The sequence below is a fragment of the Colias eurytheme genome, chromosome 12, assembly GCF_061535395.1.
Source record: "Colias eurytheme isolate Ceu_HAF_F1 chromosome 12, ilColEury1 Martin Lab GWU primary, whole genome shotgun sequence".
Lineage (NCBI taxonomy): Eukaryota > Metazoa > Arthropoda > Insecta > Lepidoptera > Pieridae > Colias > Colias eurytheme.
This window is the reverse complement of record NC_142991.1, coordinates 3109069-3129016: the sequence shown is the minus strand read 5'-3', so window position 1 is coordinate 3129016 and position 19948 is coordinate 3109069. Positions and strand designations below refer to the sequence as shown.

At 32.9% G+C, this 19948-nt stretch overlaps 2 protein-coding genes across 2 annotated transcripts in view; one reads left to right on the top strand and one right to left on the bottom strand.

The window, feature by feature from the left end:
* The window catches only part of LOC149903860 (uncharacterized), an 81941-nt gene that overhangs the window by 21045 nt on the left and 40948 nt on the right, over positions 1-19948 (bottom strand). The gene's annotated exons all lie outside the window — the stretch shown is intronic.
* LOC149903861 (uncharacterized) lies at positions 5634-6617 on the top strand. Its single transcript, XM_090107841.1, has one exon. It carries the CDS (start codon positions 5655-5657, stop codon positions 6615-6617), a length of 963 nt encoding a protein of 320 aa, XP_089963967.1. The 5' UTR covers positions 5634-5654.

Genomic DNA, 19948 nt, shown 5'->3' with positions numbered 1-19948 from the left:
TTATTCAAGTTATAAATTAACATTAAAGTCGCTAATTTCCTTTAAAAATTATAATCTCTAATCCTACTACTTTTTTACATTTGAGGGAAAACATAGTATCAACGTAAATTGAATTCGAGAATGAAGAAAAATCTTTTGTGCTCGAAAGCTTGACTTGGACGTGATGTGGCGTATTTTGGTGACAAATTATATGACAAGTGACTACTCTATATTTTATATTTATTAAGTTATACAAAATGATCTATCATTCACAAAAAGATGTCATAAAACTTAATAAATAAAAGAATGATATTTTTCGGATTGACCTTAGTAGACAATACTTAAATTTTAAACCTTTTAAAATATGTAATTACAAAAATAATGAAAATAAAATTTTGTGAATCGTCTCTATAACCTTAAAACTGAAAACAGGGCTCTTTAAAATATTAATTTGAAAGCCGCGCTTTATTGAAGTGCCGCTCTCGTTTGCGAACCTAGGTCTGTAGCCAAATAGGATAAACATGAGTGCTATTCTGCAAAAGCTTTATAAATATTTTCGTGATACGTCTTGTTATTTTTCATTTTATAGGTCACAGTTTATCGTTATTCTGATCCACACGTTACAATTATGATCAAAGCAATCAAAGATTCTTCTACGGCTCTACGTTCGTCCGTTAACCATTGTACAATGTAACTACGTCGCTCTAAAAGAAATATGTATACGCTTCTTTATATTCCAACTACACAATTGTAAGGGCATATTAACCAAATCATAACCAAATATTGACGAAGAAACGTAAGGTCGAATGACGTATTTGTAAATTTTGCTATTGTTGTTTGATTCTCGATGCGTGTGTAATTTTTAAATGAAAATAAGACAATTTATCCAGATTCGGCATTCCGCCATTCCATGTTATCTCATGGTTAGCAAGTCCATAAAACACCCGTCGTGCAGTCATTACCTTCATTTCTTTTACCGAGGATAACTTCTGCTCCCTCTGATTAAATTAGAAAATCCAAAATAAATTTCACAAATGGTTTTCCGCTCCGAGAAAACACCATCAAATTAAGCGAAATACGGGCATACTTTAGTTGAAAAAAGCAATGTTATCGCTGGATCTAATCGTTACCACGCTAATAAATCGTTCCGAGTTGAACACAATGAGGCTTAGTTAGCCATTCGCAGGCAGTTAATGGGACCTCTCCTCTGTTGCCAGCTCTTGCCAGTTTTCCTCACTTTTCCACACTTTTCCTCGCGTGTCACCGCTCATCGAGCGACATTATAATAAATACATCTGGCTACATAATGAGCTCGAATCATGGAACATTTGTAATATAAATTGTGATTACACTTGAGTTAAGGCTTAAAGGAGTTGGCGTGTTGAAGTTTTATAACGCGTCACTTTTTGCGTTAAATTACATTAAACTACACGTAGTTTTATTACTTATAATGACGCACATAATTTAATGCAATGACTTTTTGTGTATTTGTACATGTGCATAACGTTGCTTTAGCTCAAGATATACCAAAGATATTGTAATTTTATAAGCCTCTATAATATTATGTTCTGGGAAGAGTAAAGTCTCGGTCTCATAAGCCACAGATCACCAACTTGCCTTGCCCATGAAGAAAATCAGTAAAACAAAAGCACCATAAAGCACGGGACTTTTAATAAGGCACTTAGTATGTTTCTTAGAAAATTTATATGTATGTAAAGCGTAAACTGTGACTGACGAGTATATAATAGTCAAAGAGCGAAGCCCCAGTGGGCGCGGTAGCTGTTAGGTCAAGTCACATGTCAGCAAAATGTGCTATAAAAGTAAACGTTATATTACTGTAATTAATTACGCTTATATGAATTTATTACTCTATTTGTGGAATACTAAAATAATCCGTTATATGGTGATGGTTGTGGTACAATGACGATTTATTATAATAATGATTGAGTTTAGGAAGTAAAAATAAAGGAGTATTTTTTTTTCAAATAAACACCTTTTCCTGCCTTCAGAAGGAAAAGATTTTTACATTATATTTATCCAATAATTATTTCAAGGAATCCTCTATTTCCTAGTTATGTTTTAATAAATATTAAGCGATGTAACAGTAACGAAGGCCTCGAAGCTCGAAATATCTTGATTTTCCCGAAGTACTTCGTTATCTTTACCGAAGTTATTCTCGAACAAAATTACCTGAAAAGAGAGGAAAATAACATTATATTTTTATATCAACGCTTTTATCTGTGAAAAAGAAATAACGTTATAATAGCGCATTTTATATAATACTTGATGTTTTTCGTAATACAATAATGAAATGCATTTAAAATAAAATCAGCCAAGCAATCCATCTTACATGCAAACTAAGCGAATTAACAAACCCCCCGTAATAATACACAAAATAACCCTATAAAAATGACATACAGAACCCCGTTAAGAACACAGTAAGTGGGTTCGTTTAACTACTAGAAGTTAGGTGCGACCAGACGATACCATTAGTGCTAATGTGGGCGAGCCTTGTTCCAAACCTAATGTAGGTGCGTTTGGAATGTGTGGAGTAATTAAATTCTATACTGAAAGTAATAGTGCGATTTTTTTTTGCCGAGGATTATCTTGGCTGGATTTGCGCCTATTGGAAAAATTATTTCAATGTTTGGATACAAAGAAATTTGATTTAAATAGTCCTTTTTGTACTTATGAATAGGGCTTTCTTTCGTAGGTACTTGTTATTATTGAATGCAACTATATTACAACTCTACATCGCAATTATTCTTTACTGCCTAATATGTGTAAAGATCTAAGACTACTCATGCGAGTAGTCTTAGATCTTTATGGCTATCATGATAGATTTAAGTTTATACGTATGATCTGAAAACACAAACAAACACGCAAATCAACTAATGAATTCAAGGAACGGAACCTATTTCCGTACAAAGTGGAAAAGATAAGACACTCAATGCCTTTGTGTAAAACATTCCAACCATTCGTACCGAGGCACAATGGTCCAGTCTTGGACGTGAGTCAAAAGCTCACAAAAAACATTATTTATAGCGCAGTTTGCCAAGTTATCTCATACCGACGGTATTGTACCGACTGGAGCCCTAACAGGCCTAACGCTCACAATAAACTCAAATTTCTTTGTTAGTAAAATAAGCCTGCGTAAGAAGAGCCGATACTGTTATTAGATCCCCGAAGGGAAGTTAACGTCTAGTCCTGCCGTTTTGTGGACAAATTTCGAATTTTCCGTATTATGAAACAAGATGTTGCTAAGCATTTTTCCTTTCCTTTTGTATTAAAGTCAACCTGTGTAAAGTGATAAATATAACGAAAATATTATATTATTTATTTTTATACAGGGATATGAAAAACTTATTTAACTGTTTGTGTAATGTTATCTTTTGTTTTTAATTAAGGGCTGATTTTTCAATCCTTGGTTAAAACTTATTCATCGAATAACCTATTAAACTACCATTTCAAAAATATATTCTAATTATCCGTATTTGACAGTTTACATGTGACATTTTAAAATGTTCGTGTAATATTTTATTAGACGGATAAATTTTAACCAAGGATTGAAAAATCGGCGCTTAGTCATATACATAATCATAATAAATAACCACTGTCTTAAATATTACTCTACAGACCCTCACTCACAAAATTAACTATGTATTCAAATTGAACCACCATTTGTAAACGAAATACGTAATATTATTCCCCACTGACAAAGGTATCTGTCAAGAGAAGCCACAACTAGAAATTTATCTCTCAAATCCCTAAACCGATGTACTGAGATTTTAATTGCATTCCACAAAACCTTTTTTACCCTAATCCACACAACGAACTAATTACAAAAGGCAGGGACGGCTCCTCTTAAATTTATGAGACAGAAATGTCATTAAACCCAAATTGAGCCTAATGGAGAAGACGTTTTTAAAATTCTAAGGTGTTTTACCGAGATGGGTATTAGGGAATCAGTATGGTGAGGAAATGAGGTCGTAGGTTATGAAAATGAAAGCTATAATAGTGGGTTGTTATGCTTTACATGGATTTGTTTATTTCAAGGAATATTAATCGAAACTGCATCCTTCACTTCATCTTTAGTCTACTCAATATCTACAAATAGAACCGTAATAGTTTACTCATAGCCGTGATGGGTAAGTTACGTACCAAGTTTTCTTATCTAGTACCGAGATATTTAGGATGAGAAGTAGTTTGGAATATTGCTTTTAATTAATTTACAGTTAATATCAGCATGAGGAAATCTATTGGAGGCAGATTAAACTATATTGACTTATCGTCACAAAAAATAGAATATATCATTTTATTAAAAAAAATACTGATTGGCCATTTCGACCTTACTAAAGGTACTTCTTAAGTCAATTGCAGTACGATACCTCGTTATTGCAATATTTTAACTAAACATGTAGGAAACTGTCAACATCAAATGACTACTTGTAATTCTAGAATTTCATCGCTTCATCGGCTGCAGGGAATGTATAGACTAGAGGTACTAAAACGGTAGGAAGAATAAAAAGCTGTATACAATAAAAAGCCTTCCCTAAATACATGACAATATTTTATAGGTCCTATAGGATTCCTCCCAAATAACTATTCATGCTTGTACATGCTTTTACAATGATAGCGTTGTAAATGTTGGATCGGTAACACCACAGTATTACCATCCTACAGTATGGCGACGAATGTACTTGTGCAGAGAAACGGAGGGGAACTGGCGGGGGGTCGGGCGACGCGGGCCGCTTAATGCAATCACGCTGAGTTTGCATTAACTATCGCGAAAGGATGACGCAGTCGTATTTTTTGTGTAATAATTTTATTATACATAGGTACTTACATATTCTATTATGACGCGCAAAAACTGTTCCGTTTACGGATGTAAATCTACATTGAAATCCCAGAAGGAAACAATATTTCAGAAAGATTGTATTAATTGTATCTGTTGAATTAAAATCAAAGCTATGTATATGTTGTCCTCATTATCTTCTAATCAGATTGTACATCCCAATGCGAATGCATTACTTAGTTAAATGGTATAATATACAATTAAGAACATCCAAAAATAAAGTGTCCACGTAAATAATATTTAGCAGTGCAATATCTGTAATTATATATTTATGAACAAATAATTACATCAGATTTAATAATCGCAATTATTTTGAATGTACATATGAATAAATGATTTCATCATAATATTAATAACCAAAATTGTTTTATTTCCCATTTGTTGCAACCCTAGCGTATTTTCGTGTGGCAGCGTAAGTACCTACGCTGGCGGCGGCATCGCGCGACATCAAAGGCGATTCCTTACTGTAGGAAATAATATTGTAATACTGTGGTAACACTGTGAGTATTATTGTGGCGATAAAAGTAAATGTCATTCGTCCCCTGATGGTCCCCGATGTCATTATCACCGAAGAAATGCAACAATATCGCTTACGAAGGGTGGAATTGTTGTAATGTCAATCGATTTTGTACGTGCCTGATGAATAGTGTGCAATTGATATTTGAATGGTTTTTGAGTACCTACCTAGTTGTTTTTTGGAACAATGATCAATCAATAGAATTATTTAAATTATTATTTGATTATTCGTTGACAGACGGTCGTGCATAATACACGTCCTTATACAACTATAAATAACTTTTACTATCTACCCGCTAACGCAATGTCTAAGTGTGATATTTGTAAAAAAACGGTTACCAAATCAATACCTGGTTGCGAGTGTAACAAGTGTGAAAGAATTGTTCATCTTAACACCCGATGCAGTGGTCTAACTAATAAACAGATTGCCGCGCTAAAGGCTGCTCCTAGTTTAGAATGGACCTGCTTGGAATGTCAGCGCGAGTCACCCAGACGTAACTCATCTATTATCATTCCCGAAGACGACGATGAAGACGACACCCATGTACAGATAAACGCGAAAAAGTTGCTGAATAACATAACGAGGGAAGTCGAAAAAGCAATTAAAAGTGAAATGCGCGAACTAAATGAAGCATTACAATTTCATAGCGCTAAATTAGATGAAGTCGTAGAAATCATCGATACATTCAAACAAACTATTAAAACACTAGAACGGAAGAACATCGAACTAACCAACCGAAATAATAATCTAGAAACTCGTGTCGGTGCATTAGAGCAACGCCTACAAGAAATTGAACAAGTAAAACTCTCAAAATACGTGGAAATCGCAAACATTCCGCATGAAGCTACAGAGGTTGTCAACAAGCTAGTAGAAAAGGTGGCACTAAAACTTAACCAGCCGGTCGAAAGTATCAGGAGTTCACGCCGACTACAAAGCAAAAACCAACCAGCTAATATAATGGTGGAATTAAGAAACGAAAAAGCACAAGAAGATTGGCTAACGGCTGCAAGATCCTACAATACTAAGGTATCAGATGTCTGCCCATCCCATCTAAATAACAACAACACCGTTTTTATTAGAGAAGCCATGACAAAAATGAATAAAAGTTTGCTATGGGAAACTAAGCAAGAACTAAAAATCAATCTAAATTTCAAGTATGTATGGTTTAAGAAAGGATTTGTTAAAGCTCGTAAAGACGATAGTTCAAAAATTTATATAATTAGAAGCTCGGCGGACATACACGCTATAGCAAAAAGTAAATCCTAAAATTTGTTTTGTATGTATAGTTAACGCTTGCAACAGATCAAAAAATTATATATAGTATGGATGGTTTGTCAGATAATATCTATGAAGTCTTCGATTGTATAAATATAAACGATTTTCTAAACAACATCCCCAATATGCCTATAAATCTATTGTGTATCCACATTAATATAAGATCCGTTATTAAAAACTTTGTTACATTACAACAGTGTATATCATCCGCACAAAAGCGCATTGATGTTGTTATACTTACTGAGGTTAACATTGCGGATAATATTAGTAGCTTATATCATTTAAAGGGCTATCAAATGTATACGTCTTTAAGAAAATGTAAAAGGGGTGGGGGTATTATTGTATATGTAAGTAATAAACACACATGTAACGTACACAATGTAAACACAAATTATTTCGAAAACATATTATTCACAATAACCACTCACACTAACTATAATACAAATATTTGTGCAATATATCGTCCCCCTAACACTAATAAACACTTATTTATCGATGAACTTAACAGACTAATACTGAATAAGTGCCCTATAAAAACTGATCTTTATATACTGGGTGATATTAACATAGATCTGCAGTCAGACACTCCTATAAAACATAAATATAATAATACAATGCATGGTCTAGGCCTTTTGTGTGGGATCACAGCTTACACTAGAATCGAAACATATAATAATAAAATAAGCAAGTCATGCATAGATCACATCTACACTCGATCACACGCAAAAGACCTATTCACAGCAGCGATCGGTACGACACTAGCGGATCACCGGGCCGTAATGCTCGCTTGCGTCGGGGCTTGTACACAGGATGATACAAATTATAAAACTATGATAGATAATAAAAAATTAAATACATTACTAGAACAAATAGATTGGACATGTACGGACAATATGACATGTCCAATTAATATATATAACTATATACACGATCAATTTAAAAACTGCTATGAAAAATGTGAATTTACTATTAAAATTAAGACTAATAATAAAGAACGAAATAACAACGAGTGGATTAATAGGAAGGTTATACAAGCTTGTGAAATTAGAGACAAACTTTTTATACAGTGGACTAAAAACACAAATAATTTTATTATTAAACAAAAATATAATAAATATAGAAATTATGTAAATTCATTAATTAATAAAACAAAAAATAAATACACAAAATATAATATCATATCAAACAAGAACAATTCAAAAAAGCTGTGGGAGATACTTAACAAACTCACTGGTAGAATAAAATCTTCTATTGATTCAATACTGCGTAATGCATTTATTAAGAAAGGGACAACAATTAACGATATTGCAAATAATTTTGCCTCAACTTTTCACAACAGTGTCAAACAAATAATCCCGAAATGTGTGGAACCATTGCTTGATAAAAAATGCTATGAACACTCGGCAAATGTAAGCATGCGATTTAAGCGAGCCGACGCCAATTCAGTGGCCAAAATAATTAGAGCATTAAATAGCAACAAAGCTCCTGGGTTGGATAGAATAAGAGCAATTGACGTTAAATTACTTTGTGAGAAAATAAAAAATACCTTGGCAAATTTAATAAACACCAGCATCATAAGTGGTAAATATCCGACAGAACTTAAAAAAGGCATTGTTCGTCCAATTCATAAAAATGGTAACAGAAACGATTATGACAAATATAGACCAATAACTATATTACCTACTATAGACAAAATAATAGAAAAGTATATTAGTAGCCAAATTTACAGTTTTTATGAACGCAACGACATATTAACAAAAAATCAATACGGATTTCAACCGCATAAAAATACAACACAGCTGCTTTCCACCTTTACAGATAGTCTTTATAAACACCTTGACAGTAAAAAGCATGTCCTAATCGTATTTATTGACTATAGTAAGGCGTTTGACACCTTAAGGCACAGCACACTGATAAAAAATCTAAATGATAGCGGTATTAGAGGAAGTCTCTTGACATGGTGTGAGAATTATCTCCAAGATAGATCATATCAAGTTCGAGTCCTCAATGCTGACAGCTACCCAGTACACGTTACGGAAGGCACGGCACAGGGCTCGGTCCTCGGACCGCTGCACTATCTAACATATGTAAACAGCCTCTCCAATGCATTAAAACAGTGCGAGATCTATCAGTTTGCTGATGATACGTGCCTAGTTTCAACTGGTAATAGTGTAGATGAGGCTCTAACAAAACTTCAAAGTGATTTTGATACTCTCATTAGGTGGTCCCACGACGCAGGATTAGTACTCAATGCTTGCAAAACAAAATTAATGTACGTTAGTTCAAGTCATAACCGCAGCGCAATTTCACCAAAATTAATAGCTCATAATCATAGTTGCCTACATTCCAAAAAATGTGACGCTATACATGCGTGCTCATGTGACGCTATAGGTCTCGTTAGCAATCACACTTATCTTGGCTTAATCATTGACGATCGATTAAATTGGAAAGCTCACATAAACCACGTTTGTGATAAGCTTAGAGCCATATTAGCTAAATTCTCTCTAATCAAATACAAAGTGCCATACAAAACGCTACTGTTACTTTATAAAGCTCTGGTGGAGTCTATAATACTATACGGACTATCAAGTTATGGGAGAACATACAAAACACATCTCGATAGCATTTTTTCACTACAGCTACGTATCCTAAAAGTAATTGTGCCAAGTAATCTTAAAACAACTTACAATGACGACTATAGAAAATTATTCTCTTTTCTAAAAATATTACCTATTCACGAACAAGTTGAACTAGTGTTATTAAAACAATACTTTTTTACAGATAATTTCATCAAAATAAAACACTCGTATTATTCAGCTCGTAGGGCGGACCTCTCAGTTCTTCAGTTACCAAGCTATAATAACCTTTATGGAAAAAGAACATTAAACTACGTAATCCCTAACTTAATAAATAGACTACCTAAAACACTTAAAGATACACTAACAGATAAAAATATTAAAATAAAACTAAAAAACTACTATGAACAATTAATTATTGATAAATATTCATAAGTACGACCATGACTAAAATTATGTATATGTATACTTATCTTAGACTAACGCCATAATTTGTATTTGAATATGTGTATATATATATATAAAATACACACATCCATTATCTACTGACATATAATTGTGTATGTAAAAATGTAAATCAATTTATCAATTAATTAATTCTGTAAGCGAAAATCAACACCCTGTGGGTGCAGAGTGCAGACCGCAGTTGCGATAAGATGTAGATTATTATTTTTTGTTTCTACCCACGTTTGTTATTTCTTATGATAATTAAATAAAAGATGTATTGTACTTAGATGTTGCGGGATATTTTTGTTAGTTTTGTGAATGAATGTCTGTAATAACTAATATGTATTTTTGTTTGTCAATATTATATTATCGAATCTTTATTTTCTATGTCGACGGCGCTGGCGCGCGGTAAATCTCTAAAGAGATTATGTTTGTGCCAGTTTAATTTAATTTATAATGAATTGTATTATTGTAGTAAATAAATAAATAAAATAAAATTAAGGAACAATTATGTATAAATACTTAACAGTACTTAAATATCTTTTATTTAATTACGCTGTAATTAAGAATTAATATTTCTATGTTTATGTAATGTTGTAGGTACATGTAGTCAATTTAATTGTCATCATCGTGCTTTAATATCAGCTAATACAAGTACCATCCCGTATACTACTATCTTAACGCAAGTAAAAACTTCGCATTGAAAAATATGAAAGTTATGATTTATTAAAATCTCATTAGACACAACAATCACGAACACCAATGTTTATATAGAATTAGCATACAATGCTGGCATAGTACTATAAGCTGGCGTGGAATGAATCATACCAGACGTGTAGTAATTGCTTATTGAAATTTACGTGTGCTGTAGTTCAAAGGGATTAGATGTCGAAGTGAAATCTAATTGCGAATGCGAAATAGCACTGACATATATATAATGTGTAAATTGATATTTGTGTGCACACAGATTGCCAATTAATTTATTTTGATGGAGACCCGATTCTTTGAGGCGCTTTATGGATTACTACTTACTGAGTACCCATCCGTGTTTCACGGATCAAGATCAAGAGAGTCAAGGTCTGTATTAAAATTAAAAATAATAGCTGATGATATTCATTGATGGTGCTGCATTGTGTATAAAAATTAAAATGTTGACAGTAAGATTATTCGGTATGCAAAAATGTATTAATTCTTTTCCCTCTTTATTTTTACCTGGGATTATCTGTTTTCAGAAATGCTGCGACGATTAAGACATCCTGGCTACATAAACCATCATTTACAAAATGTGGAGTAACTGCTCTATCGACATAAACTGCATTCGTATAAAGTTTGTTTAACTATCGAATACAAATTAGAGAAGATTAATAAACTCTATCGCTTTACTTCAGGTTCTACGAAATATATTGCTTATAGTAACAGAGCTAATAAATCTCATCCGATCTTAAAACATTTAGCTTATAATAATAATGCTTGATGAAAATCTTCTTCACTGATGAATGATTAATTTTTCCTATATCCCAAGGTTGCCTGGATGAAATCGCTTTTAAGCGATAAGGCCGCCAAATTGTATCTACATTTATTTTAAGTTACATATCGTTTCTGTAAATTTTGTTTTTGTGTGCATTGTACAATAAAGTGTTTTCTATTCTATTCTATTCTAAATGATGAAAATTACCCTTGTTTTTCCAAAGGTTTAATAATAATCGGACGAAAACTTTCAAGAATTTTGGAACATCGATTTTCATACTATCCTTATTGCATCAGTTTTTCTCAACAAATTAATTGATACTCACTGTTTTTTTACGCTTTACCTAATGCAATAAAACCTGTCTATATGACATATAAGTGTAAAACTCTATATCCGAGACTAGGTCGTTCCACGTTAGGATTTTGCAGAAAGGCTATCCCAAGGTCGAGGTTAAGGCAAGCGAGTCTACACCGACCTACTTAGATATGTACCAATATACCATAATTGGCTGAACGGTTATATCATTCAATCTGCAACATTTGTAAAAAAAAAAACTAAGTAATATTATGTAATCTATACATATAATAAAAATCTGTAGAAGGGTCAATTCTGTACATTGAAAATATTAAAAAAATAAATAGCAGGGGGTGTTACTGGATCGATACCAAACCCAAATATGTGATTAAAAAATTTTTTGTCTGTCTGTCTGTCTGTCTGTCTGTATGTGAAGACATCACATGAAAACTAACGGTTCGATTTCGATGAAACTTGGTATAATTATACCTTATTAGCCTAGCCGTATTTGGGTCCAATAGATATTTATAAGATGTCATTGTCAGAGTTAATCAAAATGGAGACCATCCACGCGAAGACCGACATCCGCGCGGACGGAGTCGCGGGCGGAAGCTAGTTTAGAAAAAGATTTCTGACATACTTCAAATATATAAACACACCACACGACTGAGAAGAACAATAATCGCTGCTCAAACGATTTTTTTAATTATAGTCGTCTATCAGTTAAAATGACATATATAATGTATGAAAATTTACTTCAAAAAGTGGAAAATAGTCTATCAAATCGAAAATATATATCAGCATGTGGTGAAATCTGCTCTTAGTGTTTTGAAATAACTAATAATACATTAATAAATATCATACCATCTAGAGATTAGATCATATTCCATATTTACTGAGTTCTTATAAGTCTGCCAGTGTAATTAAATATCATTCCTTATTAGAAAATAAATATAATCGCTGCTAAGTGCTAAGTATAAACTAGGTCAGCTTCAGGTGCGTGTCGAGTATGTAGTGTCATAACCATTGTAATGTAGGATTTAGATTTCTATAGAACTATTCTAGTTCAAGTAATACCTATGCTAAGACAGGTGGTATTATTGAAATTGCATGGATTTGCACTATGCCGCTGTTTGCTATTATTACAGCCCTATATTCTACTTGTGGAAAGCGGCTATTTATGAAACCGGAGTAATTTAGTAGAGGGAATAAGCCCCTATTAATATTTTACAGTTTAGTACGTAAAATTTAAGATGCACGTAATGCTATCATAATAACCATACAAATATTATAAGGGTTAAATAACACATTACAAGCACTGTCAGAGCTAAACATCTGAATGGATTTTTATACAATTTTACAGAGGCATAGTTTAGGCGGAGACTGAGAGCAAACTTCTTTTAATAAAGTTCAGTTTAATTTCGATGAAGGTGGTAAAATAAAATTTAGAGATGAAGAGAGAGAGAAATGTAGAGACGACTTTCGTAAGACAACATGCATGCATAAAAAGCCGCGGTTTCTGCCCGCTAGTGCAGATATAAATCACTAATCGCTATGATATACAATATTAATGTCTTTTATGGTCCGCGAGGTATTCGCACTGTATTTGGGTTAATATTAATTGATGACTGATTGGTCGTGTGATAATAATAAATAAACAGATGAACTCATTTCTTGGCTTTAAGATATAATTGAGGTTATTAACCTAAGATAAGATTTTCTTTGTTCGCGAAATGGTCATGTATAGTTACTTATATGTAGATTAGATAAGTATTTTATACATTTAATTATATTTACCCCTCGCCTTGTTTAGAAGTCTGAAATAAAAAGTCAATCTGTGCTCTATCAGTCTTTGATAGAAGGAATTATAGGAAGCTTTTATATGATATCTGTTTGTATCTTTTTTGTACTTTATAAGGAACTAATTCTGTTCTATGACAATAATATGATAATGAGCTTCAAATAGCCATTATATTTATGCTTTGTTTACATATTTGTTACTTTAAGTTTCTCACAAAGAAACGAATTTCTCTAACTTTTAGAATCACAGACGTGACTTTATTTAGGTTAATGCTAATGATAATTCAAGTTAGATTATCCTTTATCACCGTACTTAATCTTTAAAACTAGTACAATTTCCAAGTATGTATTAGGCATGCAACAGATGTAATTCACATCTGTTTTACTGACCGATTCTTAAAAGGAGATACGTGTCTTATACATAGATAATAATCTTAAATAGTTCACTAAGTAACAACATTAACAGAATATAAATTATTTAATGATAGAAAAGTATTGAAAGCAAACTCAAACTTGAGAGAAATAAACTCAGTCTTTAAACTAGAGACTAGAGAGAAACTCAGACTTCTTTTACGAAAACATATTTTATAAAAGTTACTAAGTGATTTGTTTCTACGGGGCAGCAGAAAAATACATTGATTTTCTCAGTTTTTGTCCTTCCTACTTAAAAAATATTTAAAATACTTTAAAGAAGTTCCTTAGTTAGTAGGTACTGTTAATATAAGGGCTAAGTTTTTTCCTATTGCGGTTCGGAGTTAGAAAAAGAGTCTGTAAGTAATACCCTGTCAACGGAAATAGGATAAGGATCACACAAAGGATAGCAAAATATTTTTACAATAGATTTTTCTAAAACTACGGCGATGATTTCTTTATTGTCATTAGAACTTAGTTGATGTACGTCCAACTCCAAAGTAACACTGTCTTAAACTAAAAAGCGTCTGTTTTCGTTAGGATTTAGTTTTTTTTCTGGAACATTAAATTATCATTACATAAATCGATAATAAAAGTGTTTTGTATAAATTTATAACCATAACTCACCAAGAAAAAACAGAACAGCACATGTATCAATTTGAATTCCCTCTTAATCCCTACCATTTTAGTAAAGGTCCACCATATAGCCTCGATTCACTCCAAACTAAATAGGCTCATAGTATTTTATTAAAACGATCCCGAATCGAATCAATCAAAGCAATCCAGCTCCCGTTTTGTCCCTGATGTGAAGGGAAGGACTAGTGCGTAAATCCCTTCGTCCAATCAAAAGAAATGGCCAATTTTCACAAGAAACAACCTTTGAAATGCCCCTATGTAGGTCGAACCACAGGCGTATTGGAGACAAGGCAATTCTACAACTATTGTAGTAGAGCCGATTACGGTTGTAGGTTACACATTTGTTTCCATAGATAGTTTTATTGCAATAATAATTGTTGTTATACTGTCATTGAGCACTGTTACAGCTTGGTAGCATCGAAGTATTTAAGGTGATTCAGTTATTATGATGTTCAAATTCAAATGATTTATTGTGATTCACACGTTGTCTCAAAACTTCAAAATTAAAAAGCAATAAATGATATTTTTTGGGAGTCTACTTCTGGCAATTGACAATTTGTATATTATCCTAGGAAATTATTGTTACATTGTTATACAGTATCGTAGGAAATTGTTCACTTATTTGCTAGGAGAAGAAAACAAAACGCATCACATAAAAGCTCCTTCCTCTACAATATGAAACGTTCATGTCTAAAACCTAAATGTATTCCTGCAAAGTAATAAAGGGACAAAAGTGAGTACAAAGTTAGAAAATAATGCATTTACTCGCTATGTTTTCAGTGTTAATGCTTCGGTCTCTTCAGTTGCGAAAGATAAAAGCATTGCACTGTTACCTCTGTGGTTACCTCTCACTGTGAGATTTTTTATTTAATTATTGCCAACGGAGCGATAAATCTTCGTAACGCAATTTGTGGAACCGTAATAAAATTGGTTTCTTAGTATATTGATCAAGAATGATGCCCTCATTGTTCTGTGTGATTGTATCTTATATAATTTATGAAGTGAAACTTCTTTAGGCATTGAGAGTAAAATTTCAAGGTCGCGTCATGGCAATACCGTCACGTACTCACGTTGGAGTAAGGCGACGATTTTGGTATCTTTGAATCTTGACAAAGAAGTTTCACTGCTGACACGTGTGCTTGGCACACATGCTCTTTTTTGTTTTCTCCCTATCTTTTGTACCTATGTATTTACCTAGTTTTGTAGTCGATATATATGTTTGGCTTTAAGAAAACCTATGAACGTTCTAATCCTGCTGTGGGATATATGACTAAAATTTTGTATTGAAATTGACGAATAACACGAAATGCATAAACATCGATCATTCCATACTTCACAATGTAGAGCAAAGTTAACATTTTATATAAAACAATACCTGCATTTCGGGAAGGTTTGGTAAACAATAAAGCATTGCTGATATCACAACGGATATTCAAATTTCATATCGGCGCAGCGGATCACAACGATGCTACAAAAATATTTATATTGCCTATTGTTTGCCTTTGTGAAATTATTTTAATCGTATCGAATATTTATTGAAATAAAATGTACTTTCAATGTTTTCTTATTGTTTACTATTTTTTCATTAATGAACGTAAATATGTAGCTACTCACCTAACTAGATTCTTATGAGGTCTTTCATGTTGCGAAGGTACTGACATCTCTGTTATGTTTTCTCATCATAATAATTAATAATATAAAAAAACACATATTTTAATTTCATAAAATATTTACATTATTTTCAGCTCATTATACGTGTCTCGTTTGAACAAATTAGCTAGCTAAATTAAAGGACCAACGCAACAAATTAGAAAAGGGCGACTAAATTAACCGGATTAAACCGGTATTATCCTGATTTCACGCACAATTCTTTACTTTACGAACTTCTGTTTGTCCTGACCCTTGAATTAATTACGTTTCAATCTAATTACAAAGAAGTCAAAGTGACAATATTAATTTATTTACGCATTTAGTAGATTTTCTTTTAAATTATTTGAACAAATAAATGGGACAAACTGCGACTTTTAACATCTGTTTGTTATTATTTTCTTAATCTCTACGAAGCCTGACAAGGAACATTCTAGAGCGTATTAAATACGACCTACACATTGAAATACAAACACACATAAATGGCTGAAATATTGTTTTCTTTCACGATAAGGTCAGATAGTCTTTGTAGCAAAAATAATGTGGTTACTACATACATTTAAGCGTAGGGTTATGATAACAGTTGCCGGGCGGTGGAACGGGGAATGTAATCCAAAGTGAGGCAAATTGAGACGTGTTCCGCTCATGCCGCCAACGGGAGGGAAGAGCAGGCAAACCACCTTTCCTGTTCTTGGCTTGCGCCTGGCCTGGAGATGGGCTGCCGCCGAGGGGGTCGCGGAAGAATTCTAACAAATACCCGCGAGCGGCTCGACGGAACACAGTGGGGTTTTAGTCGTTTAGAATCCGACATAACCCACGGCTCCTTCCCCGGGGGGCGTGGGTATCTTTGGAAGATTTCCCCACTAAAAAAAAAGGGTTATGATAACAGCTACGTCTACTCAAACTTATAAAATACCGTAGATCCAACGTAGAGTAAAAATGTCTAGCTCATAATCATAAACTAATATAACGTTATTTCAAATATCTCTTGAAATTTGTTACAGGAGTTAACGTTTGTTTATAGCTTAAGTAAATTAGTTGCATGTAGGTCACTTGACTTTTTATAATATAAAATTTATGTGATCTTCAAATATATTATTACGATAATATCAAAATGTGATGTGATAAATCCTATTACAATAGTGAAATATCCTGCATTAAAGCTAGTAATGAATAAATCGGTAAACCATGCGCTCAGCCAAGCTTTGCAATAATGTATTATCATTTTGGCGCGAGATTCATTAATTAATTCCTGAAACCATAATTTGATGTGCATTTTACGCATGTTTGTGGTTCATTTACATAGATAGTGATGTATAGCAAATGCAGAATTTTATTAACTATGTGTTTTACGGGAGATAATATTATATCTAATGTTTGTAATTGCTAATATACTTATATATTGTGTCCTTAATTAATTATAGTATCTGATATTAGGTGTGAGCTTTTATTATTATAGGTATCGATATCGATTAAAATAAAATAGAAAAAAATAACTTCACTTTTTCATTATTCAAATATGGTAGAATTTCTTAGTTTAGTCATTTCAGCAGTGAGTAATATTTTAATTGATTAAGTATATTATTTAGAATTGTAAATTTCAACTCTTCCTAGTAGATTATCTAATAGTATATTTCAACTTGAAATTCTTTTAAAGTGTCACGATCAGAGATTACCTCGTACCTAATCTAAGTATGTATTTCCAAATTCGACTTACGGAAAACCGCGGGGCGCAGCTAGTTCATTATAACACAAGCAAACCGCCCCCGCAATTTCTGGCTTTGACAACATGATTTAAAGGAAAAATGTAACCTTTGTGACACCTTCACATTTACAAGAAGGATTCAAAATACAAAAAAGTGAAAGCACCATAACCTACGTATACGTTACCTCGCATTAACAAAAAAGCGTATTTTAAAGTATGACAAATGACAATCTACTAAATTATAAATAAGCATTTGAAGTGTTTCGCTCTGCAAATTCCTTTAACCATATCTAAATGTGACTGGAGTCATATTCCATTTAGTGATTAGTCAGACGGGCTTCTAAGAAGTCCCTTGTTTTGAGTTTTGACAACGACACTTGTGTTTTCGTAACATAAGAATAGATTAAACAATTTTGTAGATACATACGTGTACATAATTTATAATCTGACATGTACAAGTACACACCTATACAAGTACAATTTCCACTTGGGTCTAATTCATATTTTTATATGTAATTCTAAATGCTTGAATCTGCGAATTTTGTTTGATAGATCGTTGTTGTAAATGGATATAAGTATTTTCCCTATATGAAAGGATGAATAGGCTAATAAATATAAAGAGGTAAATGTTTGTTTTGGGATTTGGGGACCTATTGTGCTATATTGTCAATTGCAGTCGCGAGTAAAATGTACTTTGTAGTATCACAGATAATTTAATACTATACAAGGTAGTATTATGCTTTTGTACGTAAATATTAATTGGCTATATTTTTAGTCATCCTCGCACCTGGTATATTCACATCGTGACAAAAGCAAGTACGGAGGACTAACTTGAGCGACGGAGATGTATATCCCTTAGGCCCTTCGCTCATGGAGCTACTCAAAAAGAACTAGTCACAAACTCAAATTACTAACGAGTTGCCTGAGCGTCACAGCCCATACATGTTCTATGGAGATTCGCACACGACGCGACTAGTTACTAACTGGTGAGTAACGCGTTAGCAACCAATCACGCGCGACGCGTCGTGCCGGTCTCCACGCTACTGGTTTCCCGAGTTTCATTGTTTTTTTATGATAAAAATGAACGAGCAAACATTGACAAGTGACTGAAACCTTATAACTTGAGTAGCGTTGTATGCGAGATACAATTAGTGGTTTGTAATCGTAATTACTGATTAGTTCAGTCATTTTTGAGTATCTCCATGAGCGAAGGGCCTTAATCTTTGTGTCATAATACCCATCAACCCAAATTTTTGCAAGTAATGATTACATTATTCACATTAGCCGTCCAGTCAGTCTTCTATTGTCTCTAAAATAGCACTAAAATTTACCCTACGAACATATTCCTTTTAAAGTTTAAAATTTTGAATACATTTTTCTGGCATACAACTCTGCTCATACGCGAAAAAACAATTTTGATGAATAAAATTATACCTACGAAAAGCTTTTAAAAGTTTTAGCGCTGACAGAAGGATCAACGACTCAATACGTATGACACGCTAACGCTTTAAATACTCAATTTAAAAAGGTTTACGCTTCTGCAATCTATATAATATTATAAAGCTGAAGAGTTTGTTTGAACGCCCTAATCTCAGGAACTAAAAATTCTATCGGTGTTATGTGATAGCCCATTTATCGAGGAAGGCTATAGGCTATATATCATAACGCTAAGACCAACAGGAGCAAACAAAGCGGGTAAAACCGCGGGCACAGCTAGTTTATTATAATTTTAGCCATGAATTATTATTTCTGTTCTATAAAAACATGTTTATATGAACATTAATGAAGCTTATAATGCTAATAATAACAGACGATCTTATCGGTTGAAGCGATCTCTTCCAAGTAACTATAGGATATTGGAGGATAGATATGATATGCGAAGAGTATTGATGTAATGTGATACATGTACATTGGACATACATAATAAGGTTTATGTGTTTTGATACATGTGTACTGTATACATTATGTATGGAAAAAAATGGTAAATAAACATATAGTAAAGTTGTTTTTCCTACAAACTCTGCTCTATCGAATCGATTTTGTATACCATAGTCCATATTAGTAATAAATGTATCGTTACTATTCGTTTGAACATGTTACAGTTAAAATTCTTAAATACACAAAATAGGTTTTATAGGTTAAGTGTTGATGCACGTAAAAATAGAGCAGAAGGTTTTTTTTATTTAGTCTATTACGTTACCCAATTACTTAGTATAGTACCATTTTATTAACTCTGAGCATACGTTGAGTTAAATAATTAATTATTACAACTACAATGGTTCAAATGAGAGCTAACATTTAACGATTTTGCTCTTGATTTTATATCTTTTAAACGGAG